The following is a 21,078-nucleotide window of genomic DNA, read 5'->3' on the forward strand; positions in this document are numbered from 1 at the left end:
TCACCATATGAAGGAGCAGCGTTCCAAAGGTTTGTGATACCAAATAAACCTATTGGACTTAACTTGGTGTTGTGAGACTTCTTACTGTATATACCATTATGAAACATATTGGTCTGATTGGATGTTGACGTGTCCTGTTGATCCAGAATGGGGGATGAGTCTGGTGAGCAGCCCTTATAATGAGATGCAAATATATTAAAGTACGTCCCCAGTGTTCCACGGTGGGAAATAATGCCTGCTAATGTCAACTGGGGCAGACTATCCCAGATTGTTTTTGTGACAGCTCTAAATTGATTTTTCCAGTCCTGCCCACCATAACCCCCACTAAGGGCTGGGCTGGAAAATTCCGCATTGAGTTTTTAAAAAGTTATTTTGCTGAATCAAATCACAAAGTCAAATTAGAGATACAGAAAAAGGGGAATGTTTCCTAATTTATACTATTAGCATTTTATTGTAAAAATTATAAACTATAAACACAGTTCCATTCAAATTAACTAAACAATCTGTTTTTGCTTCGATTTTAAAATTAAAATCTAATGATTCACTCAGTAAGTTGAACTTCTAAACATAGCAAAATATGGGGACCTGACAGGTTTTGGACATTGATGTCTTACTTTCTAATCTTGTTTTTATCACTTATTCAGCCGTTGAAGGAGGACTGTGGTGTGCTGGTCATGTTGTTGATTGAATAATTAAAACAAAGCAAAGGAATGTGGATGCTAAGAGTCTAAAATGTAAACTGAAAATATTCAGCAGATCAGACAGCATCTGTGTGGGGAGGAAGAGAGTTAATGGGTAACAGAGTTAACTTTACAGGCCCTGTGGTGCTGGGCCAACCAAAAGTCCATTGACTTTCAGTAATAACCCAAGGTCCTGGCAGGAGGCAGGTGTCGGAAAATCCCAGCCAATATTTCACGTCCGTGACCTTTCATCAGAATTGTTCTGATCTGAAATGTAGACTCTGTTTCACTCTGCACAGGTGCAGTCTGAGCTGCTGAGTATTTCCAGTTTTTATATTAGTATTTGAAAACATGAGTTCAGATTTCATCATCTCCATTTGAGAATTTGATATCTCTAGGCATAACCATAAAGCTGCTGGACTGTTGTTGTAATAAATTGAAGGTGACTCAATGTGGCTCAAAGTGTAAAAGGGCTTATTGCCAATGGTAACTAATTATTTGCAAACAAGTGTTGAATAGAACTAACTATGTAACTATTCTCCACTCCACCTGGCTCCAACTGGGACACTGACTGTCTATTCTTTTGATTTCTTTATCAATGCCCACCATCAAGATTAACTTTGGGGGAATGCTTTCATCCTGCTTTGCCTTGGATGAGAGTTGTGCAATTTCTGTAACAAAAGACATCTATTTCCCTTTGGATGGGACTTTAACACAAGCCCTCCACAACACACAATCCTCACATGTTGGGTGAAATTTTGCTAACCCACCCACCCTGGGATTTGTAATGGGTGGGACAGGAGCATGCACAGATCCGTTGACCTCAGACAGGATTTTCTGGTCTTGGGAGAGTGCTACCAGAAAATCCCAAATGTTATCCTGTTCTTTTTTGTTGGTAGGGTTTAAGCAGCTCTAAATTATATTGGCATCACCATATTTTTAACTTCTGTTAACACCAGGTCTCTTTCTGTCCACAGCTTCCTGTGTTTAGCTGAGATTGACAAAGTTTTTATCAAGTGTAGTGCCAGCATTATCTCTTGTGTGACCAGTAGTGATGATACTGTCTCAAGATCAATTAGCTGAGTGCATCCACATTTGATTTTTGTGTCCCTGGGTGATGCTGGAGCGTATAACTGAATGTTGCAAGTAATAGAGCCCATCTCTGTACCCTTGCAGAGGCAATTGGCTTATCTTCTCTGAAGAAACCTAAACATCATTTGTGATCTGTTACTATTGTGAAATGTCATCCAAAATATACTGATGAAACTTTCTGACTGCATAAATAACCACCTAGCTTTCTTTATCAATCTGGGAATACTGTTTTTTCTGCAGCTGATAATGTTCTTGACACATAGACTATTGACCTTTCTACTCCATCAGGCATTTTGTGGAACAACACTGCTCCAGTCCATAAGTGATGTATCGCAGGTTACTACCAATGGCTTTGTTAGACCAAAAGTAATGATGACTGCAAAGTGTGCTTTATTTTTGTTCCTCTCCTCACCTCCAATTCTGATATTCCTTTAACAGCTGGTGAAGTGGGGTTAAGTTTGTAGACACATTTTATGCAGTCTTCCAAGTTCAACTTCAACCGTATGATGAAGTGCATAAAGTAATGAGTGGGCCCAAAACAATGCAGTAGAATTCAGATCATTTTTGGCTTTAGCACCCCTAATGCATTCAAGCTTATTTTGGAAGACTTCAAAATATTTGCACAGCAGCTCCTGGAAACCTACATCCCATATGTTTAATATTTCTAACCAATTAAATGTTATCTGCTTGAATCAATCATTGGCCAATAGCCAAGGTCTGTGACTCTCAATTACCAGGTCAGGTAGCTGTACCATTTGGTTCTTGTAGGGCATGGTAACTGTTGCAGACCCTATGGTCTTCAATGTTTCTCCTGGATATGTAAACAATATGGCTTCTGACTTGCCCAGTCTCAATGGCTGGGATCTTTTTGAAGGTCACAAAATGCCTACTCCCCTATGACTGTGGCTGCAGCCCTTATGTCGATTTCCATTTTAAGAGATCTGCCATTTACCACCATTACAGGGGGCACTTTATTTAGTTGAACTTGGTTTTGGGTAAATGACTCACGTCCTTTGTTGGGATCCTCCTCCAGTTTTTTTTAATGGAGCTTAACCAACCATTGTGGAGTTTTTTTACATGTTCTGTCTTGATGTTTCACTTTGCAACTTGTTGTAAATGATCCCCACACTGAAAACAAGCTCCTGCCCTCAACAATGTGCTCCCTTTCTCAGGCTCTGCTACTTCCTCATTTGAGCTGTCCTTCATAACTGCCGTTTCCCCGCCAAAACAGTTCACTTCATTCGGCATAATTTGTAACTCACTTACACCTGCTCAACGAATTCAGTCAACTGGGCCAACTCCACGGCTTTCTCTAAAGAGATGTTGGTCTCAAGCAGGGGCTATTTCTATTTGATGAGACTGTTCATACCAAATGGTCTCTTAACATGTCTCCTGAGGCTGGGCCAAATTCACCCTTTCAGTCTGGCTGCAAACCCTGAGACTGTCTCCCCTGGCTCCCAGACTGCAATTTGTACCTCAAAATAATGACTGAAGATCAGGGGATTAAAATGATTTTTGACCAATTCAGTTATATGATGAAAAGACTTGTGTCTAAAACATCAAGCGATGTTAGACTTCTTACTAAGCTGTAAGTCTGTTGTACATAGACTGTCAGCAGAATAACCATTCAATTTTCTTCAGCTGTTATTTCATCTGCTACAAAGTATTAACACAGTCTTTCAATATACTGTCCCCAGTTTTCCACTTCTGGGTCAAATGTTTCAATCATTCCAATCAAAGGCACATTAATATGCTACTTACTACTTCATAGTTTTGACGTTGAAGTCTCCCCCCCCCCCACCTTTAGCTGATCACTTTGATTCCCGATGACTTCAAAAGTTTTTCCTTGTTACCAGTGTGATAAATCGAGGGCAACTCAATGAGGCTCAAAATATGCCAACGGTAAATAATTATTTATAAACAAGGGTCTAACAGAGCTAACTATGCTGCAATTCTCCACTCCTCCCTGGCTCCAAACTGTGGATTATTCCTTCTTCCCAGGCAGCCCCTCACCCCACCCAATCCCGGACCCGGAATATGTGTCCTTGTACCGATTGGCTTGGGGAGGGTGTAGTCAGAGGGTGGGGAGAGCAACTAGGGGTTCCATGGGGAGGGCTGTCAGGGGATCCCATGGAGAGTCAGGAAGGAGTGGAACCCTATGGATTGAGAGATGGTCAGTAATATAATTATCCAGAAGTTAGAAGCGGTTAACATTGATGTAATGCAGGCGGCACAGTGGCACAATGATTAGCACCGCTGCCTCACAGCATCAGACTCAGGTACATTTCCCGGCTTGGGTCACTTGTGTGTGGAGATTGCACATTCTCCTCATGTCCACATGGGTTTCCTCCCACAATCTGAAAGATGTTCTGGTTAGATGCATTAACCCAAGCAGGCGCCAGAGTGTGGTGACTAGGGGAATTTAACAGTAACTTCATTGCAGTGTTAAAGTGGGCCTTACTTGTGACTAATAAATAAACTTTAAGACTTTAAAAGAATCACCCAAACCTTTGTAATTTAAATCACAGTATCAGGTGGTTCCCATTGTAGGGTCAATGGAAGTTTGAACTTCACGGACAATTGTCATGCAATCCGAACATGGGAACTTCCTGAATGGGAAAAGGGCGCTTCCCAGCACAACTTCGGGGTACGTCCCCAGGTACAACTCCCCAGGGAACAGAAGTTAAGAATAATGTTATGGTGGTGTAAGTCCCAAAACTGGACACTTGCATCAGCCATTCCTGCTTGCTTCATCACTAAGCTGCTGTAGTGATTGTGCTCTGCCCTCTAATCAATGTATTGAATGGTTGGCTTCCTCCTAGGTCTTATTGCTGCCGGTGTTGTTGTGGTTGTGTTTCGAAACCTGCTCGTTTAGTGAATGGCTGATCCTTTCACTTCTTAACCCAATCAGACACCATTCCATATCATGCAGATGGAGGAAGGGATAACTGATAAATGAGAATGTCGTCTGCTATGAAGTGACATTGAATGGGACGAGTAAGGCTGGGGAGACAGGGAGCATGTCAGTGTGTCTCAGGGTGCGGTGGGATAAATAGGGAGGCAATCTTAGTCCAACACAGTAGGTGGTCCACCCTTGGAAAACCTTCTGGAACAATGTGATGAAGCCATCTATTTCCAGATCATAGTAGGCATGAAAGTAGAGCAGTTTTGAATTGGAAGCAAATCTATTGATGGCTTGCTTCATTGCTTTTTCAACTCAAACTGAGTGCCAGGAGAGTGTGAAATATTGATATTTTTATGTAAAGTTTGAATTATTAATGTTGTGAAAAGTTACCTTGCCACTGTGACTGAAATAGAGTTCAGCAGGGAAAACAAATAGTTGTCAGGGAATTGGCGTGGGGTACATGGAGACTTGATACCACAATTCTGTACCAGTGCCTTTTCACATTATCATTATCCATCACTTTTGACTTAGGAAGGGTCTATCACAGTGCCACCTCGAGGTGTGGCAGATACTGTTTATCAACTAGTCTAAAGTTGAAGTTTGTAATGCATTTTGAAATTGAGTGTTGCGACACCAGCATAGATTTTGACATATAATAGATATACTTATATACTTCGAGGTGCACTAATCTTGGATGGAGAGCTCAGTTTTGTTAAAAAAAGGTGCGCCTGACAAGCTCAATGGAATTCTTTGAGGCAATAAAGGAATACATTGATGAAGGAATTGTGGTGATTGTGGGTGATCAAATGCATTTTATAAGATGCCACATACAAGGCTTGATAAAAGTAAAGGAAATATGCCAGGCTGGACACTGGCTAAAAGACTGAAAACGGAAAGTAATGGTGATGGATATCATTTTGACTTTATACATATAAATGACATTGGTCATCAGGGACCAATGTTAGGATCAGCAAGGAAGAGAAGGGAGGCTGGTTCGTAGATCAGTGAAAAGCCATCAATGAACAGGAGCAGTGCTGAAGGTGGCTAGATAATCTCAGGATAATTAGAACAGCCAGAAGCCGCTGCAAAACATAAAGAGAGATGAGCAGCCACAGGGCCAGTCCAGTAAACTATTGATTCTGAAAAGAAAAAAGTAGGCATATTTGTACACAGTGCACATGTCTGTCTATGGCAGTCAATCACAGACATCATCAACACTGTCTCAATGACCCGGTGTGCTGATACCCTCCTCTGGACCTTGTATGTGTCTTAAATAGAAACTAAACGATGAGCGTTAAATATCACCATACAGTAGGAGTACATATTTATGAGGGAAAGTTGAAGGTACAAAAGAGACACATGTTGTATTGACACAAAGCAATATTAACAAGAGTTGAGTCAGTTAGGATAATGGAATTGAGAAGAGCGTGGTTGCAGAAAATAAATTATACCTGCCATAGGCAGCACAGTGGCACCGCTGCCTCACAGCACCAGGGGCCTAGGTTCAATTCTGGCTTTGGGTACAGTCTGTGTGGAGCTTGCACATTGTCCCCATGTGGATTTCCTCTGGGTGCTCTGGTTTCCTCCCATAGTCCAAAGATGTGCGAGTTATGTTGATTGGTCATGCTAAATTGACCCTTAGTGACAGAGAGACTAGATAGGGTAAACACATCGGGTTATGGGGATTGTGTTTGGGATTGTGGTCGGTGCAGACTTGATAGACCAAATGGCCTTAAGAACATAAGAAATAGGAGCAGGCGTAGGCCATCTAGCCCTTCGACCCCACCATTCAATAAGATCATGGCTGATCTGAAGTGGATCAGTTCCACTTTCCCACTTTCTCCCCATAACCCTTAATTCCCCTGTCTATCAGAAACCTATCTACCTGTGACTTAAATATATTTAGCGAGGTAGCCTCCACCACTTCAACGGGCAGAGAATTCCAGAAATTCACCACCCTTTGAGTGAAGAAGTTCCTCCTGAACTCTGATCTAAACTGCACCCCCCTTATCTTGAGGCTGTGTCCTCTAGTCCTGCTATTCTTTCTAAGTGGGAAGAATCTCTCTACCTCTACCCTATCCATCCCCTTCATTATCTTATATGTCTCTATAAGATCCCCCCTCATCCTTCTAAACTCCAACGAGTACAGACCCAGTCTATTTAGTCTCTCTTCATAGGCCAACCCCCTCATCTCCAGTATCAGCCTAGTGAACCTCCTTTGCACTCCCTCCAAGGCCAATATATACTTCCGCAAGTGCGGCAACCAAAATTGCACACAGTACTCCAGTTGCGGCCTCACCAGTGCCCTGTACAGTTGCAGCAAGACCTCCCTGCTTTTATATTCTATCCCCCTTGCTATGAAGGCCAACATTCCATTCGCCTTCTTGATCACCTGCTGCACCTGCAGACTGGGTTTTTACGACCCGTGCACAAGGACCCCTAGGTCCCTCTGCACCATAGCATGCTGCAGCTTTTCGCCTTTTAAATAATAATCCCTCCTCCTATTATTTCTGCCAAAGTGGATAACCTCACACTTGCTAACATTATACTCCATCTACCAGGTCCTCGCTCACTTGCTTAGCCTATCCAGATCTCTTTGCAGACTTTCCACACCCTCCACGCAATTTGCTTCTTCTGCACTGTATAATTCCATGGAGAGATAAGCGAATGTATTACTGAAAGGAACCTTGATCAGCTGTAATTGTTAACTCAGGACATTTTAGTTATTTTAAGAACCCACATGTTGTTAGGATTGCGATTCCTCCAACCTGATATAATCAGATTAAAACTGAAATGCTTATAGTTAAAAATCTTGTGAATTGCGACCACATCTTCAGTGGCTAAAGTAACCTGTTAAATGTTCTCAAAGCAGGAAACGGCAAATGTTATACTTTTCTGATTACCCAAATAAGGAACTTCAATCTGCTTTTTTACTAGACCAGGAAACGCTCAAAGAATCAGTTCACTTTATATTTTTCAGACAATTATATTGGTTAATTTATCTTTAATGTGGTTCCAGACATGTTATAGTATGATAAAACTCAATGTATAACATAAATGACATTTCTAGTAGAACACCAACAAAAATTAAATGAATTTGAACAAAATTTACATGAAAGTGTAATTTAGATCACCCATAATCCTAATCTTAGAAATCACTACAATAAGTTTCAGCAGTACAGGTCAACACCTAATTGTTGAAAGCAAAGGGTGAAGGAGAATGTCGGGAGGGGAGAGGAACACCTTTACTTTCTCAGAAGGCTAAGGACAGTTGGCATGTGTACTACAATCCTCACCAATTTTTACAGATGTACCATAGAAAGCATCCTCTCTGGCTGTATCATATATTGGTATAGCTCCTGCTCTGACCAAGACCACCAGAAACTACAATGGGTTGTGAATGTAGCCCGGTCTGCACCCTTTCCTTTCCTTCTCCCCATGTACTCTATGAACAGAATGCTTTCTTTGTATAGCATGCAAGTAACAATATTTTTCACTATATCCCAATACATGTGACAATAATGAATCAAATCAAAATGTTTGGGTGGGAAGTCATGTTCTGATAATCAAACCAATACTCAGTGGGAGTGGGGGTGGTTTTCAGCTGAATGTTTGGGTTTCATTCACCAAAACAATGGTCAGTGTAGGAATATTGCTAAGGCATTGTGGGTACCATTCATATATTAAGGACATTTGAAATTGCAGCAGGAATATCCATTTGGCCTGATCTGCCACTGAATAAAATCATGGCTGATCCCTATCTTGAATTCTACTTTACCATCTGATCCCCACATCCCTTGATTCCTCTAGAGTCCAAAAATCTATCCATCTCTGCCTTGAATATACTGAACATCGACAACTCTCTGGAGTAGAGAATTCCAAAGATTCACAGTGAAGAAATTTCTCCTCATTTACAGACTCAGTGAGCCGAATGGCCTCCTTCTGCACTGCACTGATTCTATGATTCTATCTAGCAGTGAAAGTTGTGTGAGATAGAGCTTCATTTCTTGCATTTGTGAGAAAGATTAGGGCAACATGCCGTCTTTCCTTCCATGGGAGACAGGGGTGATGGATGGTTCCACTGTGGACTGGAGATACGTTTGTGACACTTGTGTCTGTGGGGACATGTTGTCATTGCTGGTGGTTGATTGCTCTTTCTGTTAAATGTCAGGGATGGAAACCAAAGGGAAACTTTTATATGGGTTTTATGAATATTTCATGGAAGGATAGAGACATGAGGATTAGATGTGGGTTTCTGCTTTCAATCTGTAACTTCTGCTCAGCGTAACAAGGAGCGAATTTTCAATTTCAATTCCTATTTCAATATTTCTCAACCTGGGGAGGTAGTTGAATTAAGTTTTCTTTTTCTGAAATTTAGGTTTAGTTTACCAAGGGGATACAATTCAAAGCTTTCCTATCCTGAATTCCTTTTTAACCATTATGTGAAGGGCACACGTTTGTTTTGCTCTTGGCAAGGGAGGTAATGGTGAGAGTATGTTATGGGTCCTGCCTTGGAGATTATTTTTCATGAATGGAGAAGGAGTCGTCCAACTGCATCCGATCTTAATCATGAATGAACGAACACTATGGGCGGGATTTTATGGCATTACTCATCCCAAAATTGTAAAATCCTGCCCGAGGTCAACGAACCTTTCCATGGTTCACCCCCTTGCCCATGCTGATTCCTGTGAGGGATGGGGCAGTAAAACTCCAGCCTATGTCATCCATTCCATCCAGGTTATCAACTTATCAGAATTGTCCTGGGATCTCCAAGATTTTGGGATTAATCTCCTGGACACTACTGCAAGCAACCCAGGGGAGAGAAAACATATAGCCTTAAAATATTGTTTGTTATTTTAAAGAAGATATTGGCAATGCGGGGAACAAAGGCTGACAGGACAATTAGAGTCAGGTGGCCAAAAGACATTTAACAACATTTGGCAACAACAGCCAGAGTTGGCAACTCCTGTGGTTCATGTCTCTTGTGCGTCCAGCAGTTCACATTTATATTCTCTTCTGCAGCTAAGGTACAGTCTTGTGAATCTGTTCCTGTGGGTCATCAGCTACAGAAATATCAGTTTTTTGTTGTTCAATTGCTTGAATGCCATAAGAGAGTGATCCCCTTAATAATCCATTATTGCAGCAATGTCCATTTGAGACACATCTTCATCTTCTTCCCAATTTGTACAGATTGCAGCCTTGTTTTGTGTTTCTGATTGTATTTGTATCTGAAGTAAACTAGCTCTTGCTCATCTATAACCAGTCATTAAGCAAAGGAATTCTGCTGTGTACCTAAAGGCCAAAGTTGGAATTATATTCAAATTTCCTAAGATAAGTTGATTGCTTGTCATGTAACGTTAGGTGTGATGCCACCTAATGTAACAAGTTTACATAATATTTCCTTGACCACTCTATCCACATACACAAGATCAATAGGACGTTGCAATGTTACCAATTTAAATAAATAGAATGTAGATAGCTGGGCATAAATTGAAAATAAGAGGTTTGTGGAGGAAAATACAACGTCACTTGCAGGTATTATAAATATATCTGTTAGGCTCAGAGGTTTATGTGGCAGTGCTTTCATGTTGTATTAATATACACATGGGAGAATATTCCAGTCCCACATGCTGTGGGAATTGTTGCAGGCGGGACAGAAAACTTGGTGGATTATTTAAAGGTCCGCTGATCTTGGGTAGGAATTTCTGGTCTTGGGGTGGGCACGACAGGAAAATCCTACCCTAATTATCTATATATTACAAGAGGCTGTCACATAACCATTGCAAACTTCAGAAATTGACTTCCAGACCCGGGGTTATTAGAATTATTTATAATACTAAAATGGGATAGATGATTTTCTAATATTTTATCAAATTAATAAATAAAAGATCTGCCTATGTGTGATATTTCATCTTTAAGATGATGCAGATAACAGCATTCATTGTATTAAAGTGGCGAATAAAGAACTTTTAAAAAAATTGTTCATGAGAAGTAGGCATCATTGGCTGCCCAATGTTTATTGCCTGTCCCTAATTGCCCTTGTAACTACAACTCTACCTTTCCATCGATCTTGAAAGTAACTCTTACAAAAATGTCATGGGGTCAGGATGCACAAGAAAACTGAGTTTCCTAAAAAAAACTCAGTATTTTGCAACCCCATTTACACCGCTGTTGGAGATTAAAAAATCTGGCCCTATATAGAAATTTTTTTGCCATTCTGTCTACAGGAAGCAGGCTTGAAGTTCACCTACTGTACATCTTACCAGAAGGAACATTTTATATAACAGCATAATTGTTTTAAACACTTTCTATCAAAATACATTTCAGAAAAAAATGTATTTATTTTAAAATAAAAAGTTTGTTTTTACCTGTCATGGCTAAAATTTTGAACGATTAAGGTACCACAGTGAATATGTATAAAATATTATATTTTGCCTGAAAATTGCCAATGTGAACATTGCCTTTGTCTCCAAAAATCTGTACCAGCCATGTTGAATACTCTATCTGTTTTCTTTTAGGTGGTATTTTTGAAACTACTGAAAATGAACCTATTAGCATTGAAGAGATGGCCTTCAAATTTGCAATCACTAATATAAACAGAAATAGGACGTTAATGCCTAATACCACACTGACATACGATGTACAAAGAATTAATCTTTACGACAGCTTTGAAGCTTCTAGGCGGGGTGAGTGCTGTATATTCCAAATCATTAGTTTCTGAAGCCATACTTTTGGAGAAGCTTTATTTTCAGTTCAGAGAGATATGTGTCAGATTTATAATGAAACAAAACTGTTTCTTTAAAACCCAACAGCTTGCGATCAGCTTACACTTGGAGTAGCAGCTGTATTTGGACCTTCTCATAGTTCTTCAATCAGTGCAGTGCAGTCTATCTCTAATGCAATGGAAGTTCCACACATTCAGACCCGTTGGAAACATCGTATAGTAGATCAGAAAGAATCATTCTACATTAACCTCTATCCAGAATATACATCTATTAGCAGAGCCATCTTGGACCTTGTGCAGTATTACAAGTGGAAGACAATCACTGTAGTTTATGAAGATAGTACAGGTATGTCATTAAATATTCAAACACTATTAGATATCCAACGCATCCCATCCTACTCATTTCAATGTCATAGTCAGAACTTCTGCACTTTATAATGTTAAGTCATGATCCACTGAGCTGGAACAGAGCAAACTTCAGTTAATGTGCAGAAAGCCTATTTTTGTATAAATACTTTAATACATTACTGACTTTGTAGTTCTCATTGGATTTATCTGACAGTAAATCTAGAATTGTTCCAATGCCATTCAATTACAGCAATCTGCTTTTGTTTTGTTCTAATCTGACAAAATGCCTGTGAGAATTGTTGCACTATTGATATACATTTAATTTAATTTAAAAATAAACTGAAGGCCTGCGTTGCTTGTAGCAAAGCTAATTTAAATGGTAAATTGAAGAAAGCTTTAATGTACTAATAAGGATTATGAGTTGAAGTCTGTTTAGGGATTAAGTTCACATGCTTTCCTTTCCAATTATAACTATCTCTATTGAAGCTTCTCAAGGCCAATTAGGGATAGGCAACTCCTTTGCCCATGGTGCTCAGATCCTGTGAGCAAACAAAAATAGCTGTTGTTGAGTTTCACATTATGGATTTAACTGGAGTTTTCAGCTTTTATTCTGCTGTGATTTTCAAACCAAATGCATAGGCCCAGAGTAGCATCAGTTCAAGAGAAAATTGGTAGCTCAGATCAGTAGGCTTTCAACCCAACACTCTTATTTCATCTTCAACCAGACTCCTTGGTAAGTGGATTGGAAATGGAACATCAGCATGTCATGAGTCATGATGTAATGTGCTTCACTTGTGCCAGCCAAGAAAGCTCAAATCTATATTAAAATTACCTTCCCCCCTAATTATCCACTGTCTGTTTTGGTTTTCAATAAATTGTTTCTAACTCCTATTGTGGAAAGTGTAAAAAGCTTTGCATTGAAAATAAGTTTTAATTTTATTAGATCGGTTGTATATTTTGTTATTCTCTTTCTCACTGTGATGCCTCACCTGAAGCCAATCTGACTTACCCTTTACAAATTTTCTTGAAAAGGGATAAAACATTCTCTTATTAGCAGTGATTATTTATAAATGATGTAATTGGCAGTTAGGATATGACCAAAGTGAATGCAATATCGTCCGCAGTTACACAGATCAATCTGGTTTCAATGGGGAAGAATAAGAATAATTGTCTAGAGACTTAATAATTCTTGAGCTACTGTACACTAGCAACCAACAGTCGAAAGACACAGGCCATAAAGTTAGCTAAATAATCTAGAATTGTATCTGTTGAACTTTGGGGGAAGGTGATTCTATTTAATCTTTTTATTGTCATTCAAAAAATTGTGCAGAGACCATGATGTAACAAATTGCACGTGTGTAGAAGGAACAAGTGTGATTTGATCTTACTTGCTATGCATTCCTGATGTTTATAGAACCATGAAATAGTAAAGGTCATTTGACCCATTATGTATGTGCCAATATTTTTCTGGCATTATCAATAGTCTAATTTCATGCTCCTGTACTTCTTAACATTTCTCTTTTTCAATGAACAATCTAATTCCATTTTAATAGGATATTATGACTTGTGCTGAGAGTTCCATAGCATAAACATCTCTGCAAAGATTCATAGGCCCAAATTCTCTGATCAGGATTGGAACCTGATCAGACAATGAAACTGCCAATATATCTTCCTCCAATTTTTTTGTGGCCAGTCTTCTGATGGAGGATCCTGCAGAACCCATTCAGTGTAGGAAACCTCAGAGGGAGCAGTGGAGAGAAACAGTTCAAAAGCCTTGCTCCTTTTACTAGCTGCAGTGTTCTAGTATGTAAGCATTTAAATATTCCAAAGAATGTGTGAGTGAATGTGTGCATGGGTGAATGTGTGGATAGGGTAAGTGAGGTAAATGAATAAGGAAGTAGAGTGACAGCTAGTTAGGAGGCTAGGTACAATGGGAGTGAATTAAGGTGGCAGCTGGCTACAGTAGTGAACACAGTAAGAAGTCTCACAACACCAGGTTAAAGTCCAACAGGTTCATTTGGCAGCATAAGCTTTTGGAGTGTCACTCCTTCTTCAGGTCAGTGAGGAGTTGTGTTCACAAACAGGGCATATACAGATACAAACACAATAACAAGATAATGGTTGGAACTCGAGTCTTTACAGGTAATCAAGTCTTAAAGGTATAGGTACTCAAATGTGAGTGGAGAGAAGATCAAGCACAAGTTAAAGAGGTGTGTATTGTCTCCAGACAGGACAGTTAGGGAGATTTTGCAAGCCTAGACAAGTCATGGGAGTTACAGATAGTGTGACATGAACCCAAGATCCTGGTTGAAGCTGTCCTCATGTGTGGGATTTGGCTATCAGTTTCTGCTCAGCAATTCTGCGTTGTTGTATGTCGTGAAGGTCGCCTTGAAGAACGCTTAACCAAAGATCAGAGGCTCAATGCCTATGACTGTTGAAGTGTTCCCCAACAGGAAGGGAACATTCCTGCTGGTGATTGTCGAGCAGTGTTCATTCATCCGTTGTTGTAGCATCTACACAGTCTCCCCAATGTACCATGCTTTGGGGGACATCCTTTCCTGCAGTATATCAGGTAGACAACGTTGGTCGAGTCACAAGAATATGTACCATGTACCTGGTGGATGGTGTTCTCAAGTGAGATGATGGCATCCATGTCGATGATCCGGCACGTCTTGCAGAGGTTATTGTGGCAAGGTTGTGTAGTGTCGTGGTCCCTGTTCTCCTGAAGGCTAGATAGTTTGCTGTGGACAATGGTCATTTGAAGTTGTATGTTTGTTTGAAGGCAAGAAGTGGGGGCATGGGGATGGCCTTGGTAAGATGTTCATCTTCATTGATGATATGTTGAAGGCTTCAAAGAAGATGTCGCAACTTCTCTGTTCTGGGGAAGTGCTGGACAACAAAGGATACTCTGTCCGCCGTGTCTTGTGTTTGTCTTTTGAGGAGGTCGGTGCGGTTTCTTGCTGTGGCATGTCGGAACTGTCGATTGATGAGTCAAGCGCCATATCCTGTTCTTATGAGGGCATTTTTCAGCTTCTGTAGGTGTCTGTTGCAATCCTCCTCATCTGAGCAGATCCTGTGTATATGGAGGGCTTATCTGTAGGAGATGGCTTCTTTAACGTGGTTAGGGTGGAAGCTGGAGAAGTGGAGCATCATGAAGTTATCTGTAGGCTTCCGGTACAGTGAGGTGCTGAGGTGACAGTCCTTGATGAAGATGCGTGTGTCCAAGAATGCAACCGATTCCAGAGAGTAGTCCATGGTGTGTCTGATGGTGGGATAGAACATGTCGATGTCATCATATAGTTGTTTCAGTGATTGTTCGCCATGAATCCAAAGCAAGACAATGTCATCGATGTATCTAGTGTATAGCATCAGTTGAAGGTCCTGTGCGGTGACGAGGCCTTGTCCAAACCTGAGCATGAAGATGTTGGCATATTGAGGTGCAAATTTCGTTCCCAAGGCTGTTCCATGTGTCTGGATGAAGAATTGGTTGTTGAAGGTAAAGACATTGTGGTTCAGGATGAAGTGGATGTGTTGTAGAATTGCACCCGGAGATTGGCAGTTGTTGGTGTTGAGTATTGAGGCAGTTGCAGCAATGCCATCGTCATGGGGGATGCTGGTGTAGAATGCCGAGACATCCATTGTGATGAGCAATGCTCCTGGTTCAACTGCTCCATGTGTGCTGAGTTTCTGTAGGAAATCTGTAGTGTCGCGACAGAAGCTGAGGGTTCTTTGTACAATGGATTTCAGGATGCCCTCGATGTAGCTGGAAAGGTTCTCACACAGGGTCCCATTGCCCGATACAATGGGATGGCCAGGTGTGTTAACTTTGTGTATCTTTGGGTGGCAATAGAGATCTCCAACGTGAGGAATACTTGGGATGTGAGCACGGAGAGTGCTCTGACGGTTTGGATCAAAGGTCTTGATCAGTCTGTTGAGTTGACAGGTGTGTTTTTGGTCGGATCTGCAGGTAACTGTCTGTAGTGTTCCTCATTGTTCAGTTGTCAATACACTTCTTTGCAGTAATCCGTTCTGTTCAGTATGACAGTGGCCCCTCCTTTGTCTGCTGGTTTAATTACAATGTTGAGGTTGGACTTGAGAGTGCGGATGACGTAGCATTGTGCTTGGGCGATGTTTGGGGCTGTCTTGTGACTGCAGTTGATGAATCTGGTATTGATACACCTCCTGACAGCTTGGGCTTACATGTTGAGTCAAGGGCAGTGGCCTTCCTGAGGAGTCCAATTCGACCCTTTCCTCTTTGGTCGCTACACCGCAGATCTCGCTTTCAGCTGTTCTGGTTCATTGGCTGTCTCATTGTGTTTGCTGAGCAGAAACTGATAGCCAAGTTCCACACACATGAAGACGCCTCAACCGATATCTTGGGTTCATGTCGCACTATCTGTAACTTCCACAACTTGCCTGGGCTTGCAAAATCTCACAACTGCCCTGGTTGGAGACAATACACATCTCCTTAACCTGTGCTTGGACCTCTCTGCACTCACATTGTCTGTACCTTTAAGATTTGATTACCTGTAAAGACTCGCATTCCAACCATTATCTTGTAAATTGAGTTTGTGCCTGTATATGCCCCCTTTGTGAACACACCTCCTCACTCACCTGGAGAAGCAGCCTGAGACTTCAAAAGCTTGTGTTGCCAAATAAACCTGTTGGACTTTAACCTGGTGTTGTGAGACTTCTTACTGTGCTTACCCCAGTCCAACGCAGGCATCTTCACATTATGGCAGTGAAGTTAGGTTAGAGGGAGTTAAGGAGATCGGGTGGAGTCATTGGGGGGTGGGGCACAGTGCGGGAGGAGGTAGGGTAGGTGAAGGGTGTGTAGGTGAGGAGGTGGGGATTCGGTTGTGCAGCTAGCCAAGAGTTAGACAATGGATTTTCAGTCTAACATTTCCTGGACAACTATTCAAGTGAGTCAGAATCATCAGAAATTCTCCAACTCTAACTTACACTCGGAGAGTGGGGTCTTCTGGTCATGCTCGCCCCAAGTCTAGAAAATCCTGCTCAAGGTCAATGGACCTTTGCACATTCTGTCCACACCCACTACGATTCCCATGGAGGACGGGATGAGAAAATTCCATTCAGAGACTTTTTCAAAGGGTCCTATGGTGCAGTGGAATTGTCCATTGGAAGTTTCTGGGCAATTCCAATGGAATCAGGATTTCTGAAGGGTCCCATTAGCACATCTTGTAAGATGTAGGCAGGAGACTGAAAGACCTGGGCCCTAATTTCCCTTTTAAATGTCTTCTAGTTATTACCTTGCTGGCCAGAGCAAACAATAGCCAGAACTTCTGGCTATTCAAATGGCGTAATCTTCTGGTCCCACTGTGGGAATCCCGCTGACATGGGTTGGAGTCAATGAGAAATCCCATTGACAGCAGCAGGACTGGAAGATCCCGCTATGAATGAATGGTAGGCCACCTCCTGCCATGAGAAAATCACCCAATCCCCCCCAATATGTCAATACTTTACTTTCTTGAAGGTATAAATCCTTTCCATTCTAGTAGGAAAACAAAAATTTGCAACTATAAGCCCAGATTCCTAGTGATGGCTGGCTAAATCTATGCTACAATTTCTCCAATGATTCATTTCCTTCCTTTAGAAGAGTGCCCAAAATATTATACCATCCTGAGGAGAGGGCACCCCAAATCTGAAGGAGTCTTCAGATTGAACACCAGCACCCCCCCCCCCCCCCACTGCGTCAATCCCCCTTCCTGCCCATAATTGAGAAAGTTATCTTTTTTCTGTTTAACACCTTGATCCAACTGACACCTGCCAGTCTAAAAATTGAGGCTGGGCAGGAAAAGGCCATCAAGTGGCCACTTTAGGGCTTTAGTAGGGGCATAAGTAGGCTCCCCGTTTGAGACCCTTTGAAATTGTGTTTGGTCAGAGCAGACAAGGTCTCTGAGGGAATCCTGTCCTTACAATTTTATGTGGGAACTCGGAGGGAATCTTGTCCATGCAGTTTTACATGCTTCCCTCCCCCATTTCCTTGGAACCCACCTCAGGGAACTTAAAATTCTGACCCATGTTTCTGTAATGGCCATTAGACCTAAATCATTTGTGTCAGAAATTCATCTGTATTATTATAGATGAACTGTGCATTCAGATAAAGAACCTTTAGTTTCATTTTTTAACTTCTTTTCTGCAGTGACCTTATTTGCTGATGTATGGTTTTGTTAAATTCTCTTTCCCTTGCTGTGCCACTCTGCTTGCCTTTCTGCTTGCCTTTACCCACATCTCTATAACATTCTGATATCTTGACCTTTCTCTTTGGACTTCTAAGTCTCCCTTCACCCCATCCCTGATAGGTTTTTAAGATCAAAGTAAATAACGTAACAGTAAAGCAAATATCAATACGACAGCTTTCTTTTTTTGACATTTCTTAACAAAGCCTAGAACATATCTTCACACACAACATCTAGCTGCTAAAATTCTATTTTTTGCAGTGGCTATTTACTTGTAGGATTGTCATTCCAGGATTTTGGATCTTGAAAATAACCCTTTGTCTTCTATTCTTGTTTCTGTGTTCTCTCAGTTATAATTGGAATGAGGTATAAAATCAAGTTTTCTCCAACTATCAGATAGTATCTTAGACCATGAATGAACAAAGTGTAACTTCAAAAGCAAGGTTTTGTTTGTTGCATATGAGTTGTCTTTTACAAATCTATACTGACTAGCCTTAATTAACTCCAAGTGTTTGATAGTTTTATCCTCCTTATAGCCTCAAATAGTTTAAACAACTGCCAATTTGTGTAAATGTTTCTAAATGCATGGAAATTTGAGCCGGGAGTGTTTAACTTGCATTTCAAGGTTACAACCTCAGATACTTTATTTTGCAAAACATCAGCAATTACACTCACTAATACAGAATATTGCATAAATAACTGCTGAATTGTAACCTGAAACCTTGAATTTTGTCCAAATTGATGGTCTTCATCAAACATGGGTTGTGGATGAGATCCAAAATAGCTTGGCCATCATTTACTTACTAGGAGATGGAAGGAGAAAGAATTTCACAAAGTAGCAATGTAGATTTTACAAAATAAGGTAAGAGAAGAGCAGCAGAAATCCCATAGTGATAATGGTAGTGGTAGGCACCCTGCTGTTCAAGTATCCAAGCTGTAAGTGATTTTATTTTCCTCTATGGGTCCACTCATGACTGAAGTCCTGGATTTTTGCAGAGTTGTGGAGATTCCACAACTCCTTAGCCAAAATGGCACCCATATCCTGGATCCAAAAGTCCCAGTCCCATTTTTAGCAAGTTCTGTTTTTGCAGGCAGGGGAAGAAGGCAGGATGTTATTCCCATATATGGGAAACTCAAAGCCAGCAGGGCCATTTGAACTCAATGCAATATTCCATTTTTGCCAGAACAAGATTGGTTTCCCACAGTTTGTGACTTATGATCTTTAAGAGTAAATGTGCATGTGCGTAAAAGGTGGATAAGGTCTGTGGAACGAATAAGTTGTCAAGATATTTAAATCATTGAATCTTTCAACTTTGGGGGGGAAATGACCTGCTGTACCTATGAGCTGAAAGAAATGGTGCTTCAATTTCAATAGTTGTTTGGTGACATTAGCCTGAGGGCTAATCATAGCATCATTTCTGCTTAACTGCTTCCACAATCTATCATGACAGTTGGCAGACCTATAAGTTCATAGCATGTTTGACAGCTTAAAGGGGTAATTAAAGGATGAGCTACAAATGCAACTGTGTGCTTTTATAAGGGGTTGAGGACTTGAAAGGACTTAAATGTAAAAGTCTGTAATAGATACTGCGAAATTTATTCCATCTCAGCACGGCTACTAAAGTCTTCCCATGATGTATACTGGGTTGATAGGCATGGAGGAGGTTTAAGTTTTATGCCTATTTATTGGTGTCATAAATAGGCTTACATTAACACTGCTTTGAAGTTACTGTGAAAATCCCCTAGTTGCTGCACTCTGGCACCTGTTCGGGTACACTGAGGGAGAGGTTTGCATGGCCAATGCATCTAATCATCACATCTTTATGGGAGAAAATCAGAGCACCCGGAGGAAACCCACGTAGACACAGGGAAAATGTGCAAACTCCACACAGACAGTGACCCAAGCCAGGAACCAAACCTGGGTCCCAGGTGCTGTGAAGTAGCAGTGCTAACCCCGGTGCTGCCCATGTAAGGCCAAAGGGTGGTAAGTGGAGTTTATGGCTTGGCATGAATTGGCAGAGGGCAAAAAGGACTATGGAAATGAGGAGATTATGTGTAGATATGGTGGGTATGATTGGCCATGGGGATGGGTGGGGGCATGAGTTGGCATGGATGGGGTGTAGGAAGAGGGTGGATGGGACTGAGGGGGTGTAGGAATGTGGGCTGGAGGGCCTATCTGCTTTCATTACAACTGGGCCAAATTTTCAAAGCACTGAGGTGTGTCTCATAAGCAGCCCGCTATGGCACAAGCAGCCCCTGTGGGTACCTACATAATCTTTCTGGGGGTGGAAGGCCCAACTCCAGTCTACACCCACACCCTGGGAATGAAGATTCCTTTATTGAGGGCTGGTTCTCCTGAGGCGGGTGCGCTGAACCAAGAATTTTCCCAATTCTGTTTACCTGCCTCAGGTACAAAAAACCAATCTAGTATCAGCATGGACAAATGCAGAATGTGGGTCTTCTATGAGAGGGCCATGAAATCAACAAGATAGCAGGGAGAGCATAAAGTATGAAGTATGACATAGGGACAGTCAAATGCTTTTTGTTCTTTAAAGGATTGGTATCCTGAAATACTTCTCCCTTGCTTTATATCAACTTCCGATCACAGATGGGATGAGAGAATGAACCTATTTACCAGCAATTAAGAAAAACAAAGTTCTTATTTATCGTCACTATATGCTAATGGGGTAAAATTCTGACTTTGAAATCCTGGAGAGAAAACAGGACGAAAGGTTGAAACTGCAACATTCAGAACATTGAATCATAGAATTGTTAAAATAGAAAAGGAGACCATTCAGTCCATTGTGTCTGCACTGGCTCTCCAAATGAATAGTTCACTTAGTATCATTCTTCTGCCTTCTCCCTCATAACCTTGTTCCTTTAAAAACAGCAGTCAACACCACACAGGCAGTGTAGTCCAGATCTTAACCACTTTTTCTCATATCACTTTTGCTTCTTTTGCCAATTGGTTAAAATCTATTCTCTCTCATCCTTGATCCTTTCATGAGTGGGAATGGTTTCTCTCTTATCTACTCTGTCCTGACCCCTCATGATTTTGAATACATTTATCAAATTTCCTCAAGAAAAACAGTCCTAACTTCTCAAATCTGTCTTCATAACTGAAGTTCC

The 21,078-nt window shown here is 41.1% G+C and overlaps 1 protein-coding gene across 5 annotated transcripts in view; it reads left to right on the plus strand.

Annotated features, from left to right (window-relative positions):
* The window catches only part of LOC145353312 (glutamate receptor ionotropic, kainate 1), a 304,940-nt gene that overhangs the window by 152,971 nt on the left and 130,891 nt on the right, over window positions 1-21,078 (plus strand). For all 5 annotated transcript variants that reach the window (XM_080203956.1, XM_080203958.1, XM_080203957.1 and 2 more), the window contains exons 2-3: window positions 11,196-11,363; window positions 11,490-11,747. In XM_080203956.1, the coding sequence (XP_080060082.1) occupies window positions 11,196-11,363; window positions 11,490-11,747 (426 nt within the window). The remainder of the gene's footprint in view (window positions 1-11,195; window positions 11,364-11,489; window positions 11,748-21,078) is intronic.

The sequence above is a fragment of the Carcharhinus amblyrhynchos genome, chromosome 15, assembly GCF_965287045.1.
Source record: "Carcharhinus amblyrhynchos chromosome 15, sCarAmb.v2.hapA, whole genome shotgun sequence".
Lineage (NCBI taxonomy): Eukaryota > Metazoa > Chordata > Chondrichthyes > Carcharhiniformes > Carcharhinidae > Carcharhinus > Carcharhinus amblyrhynchos.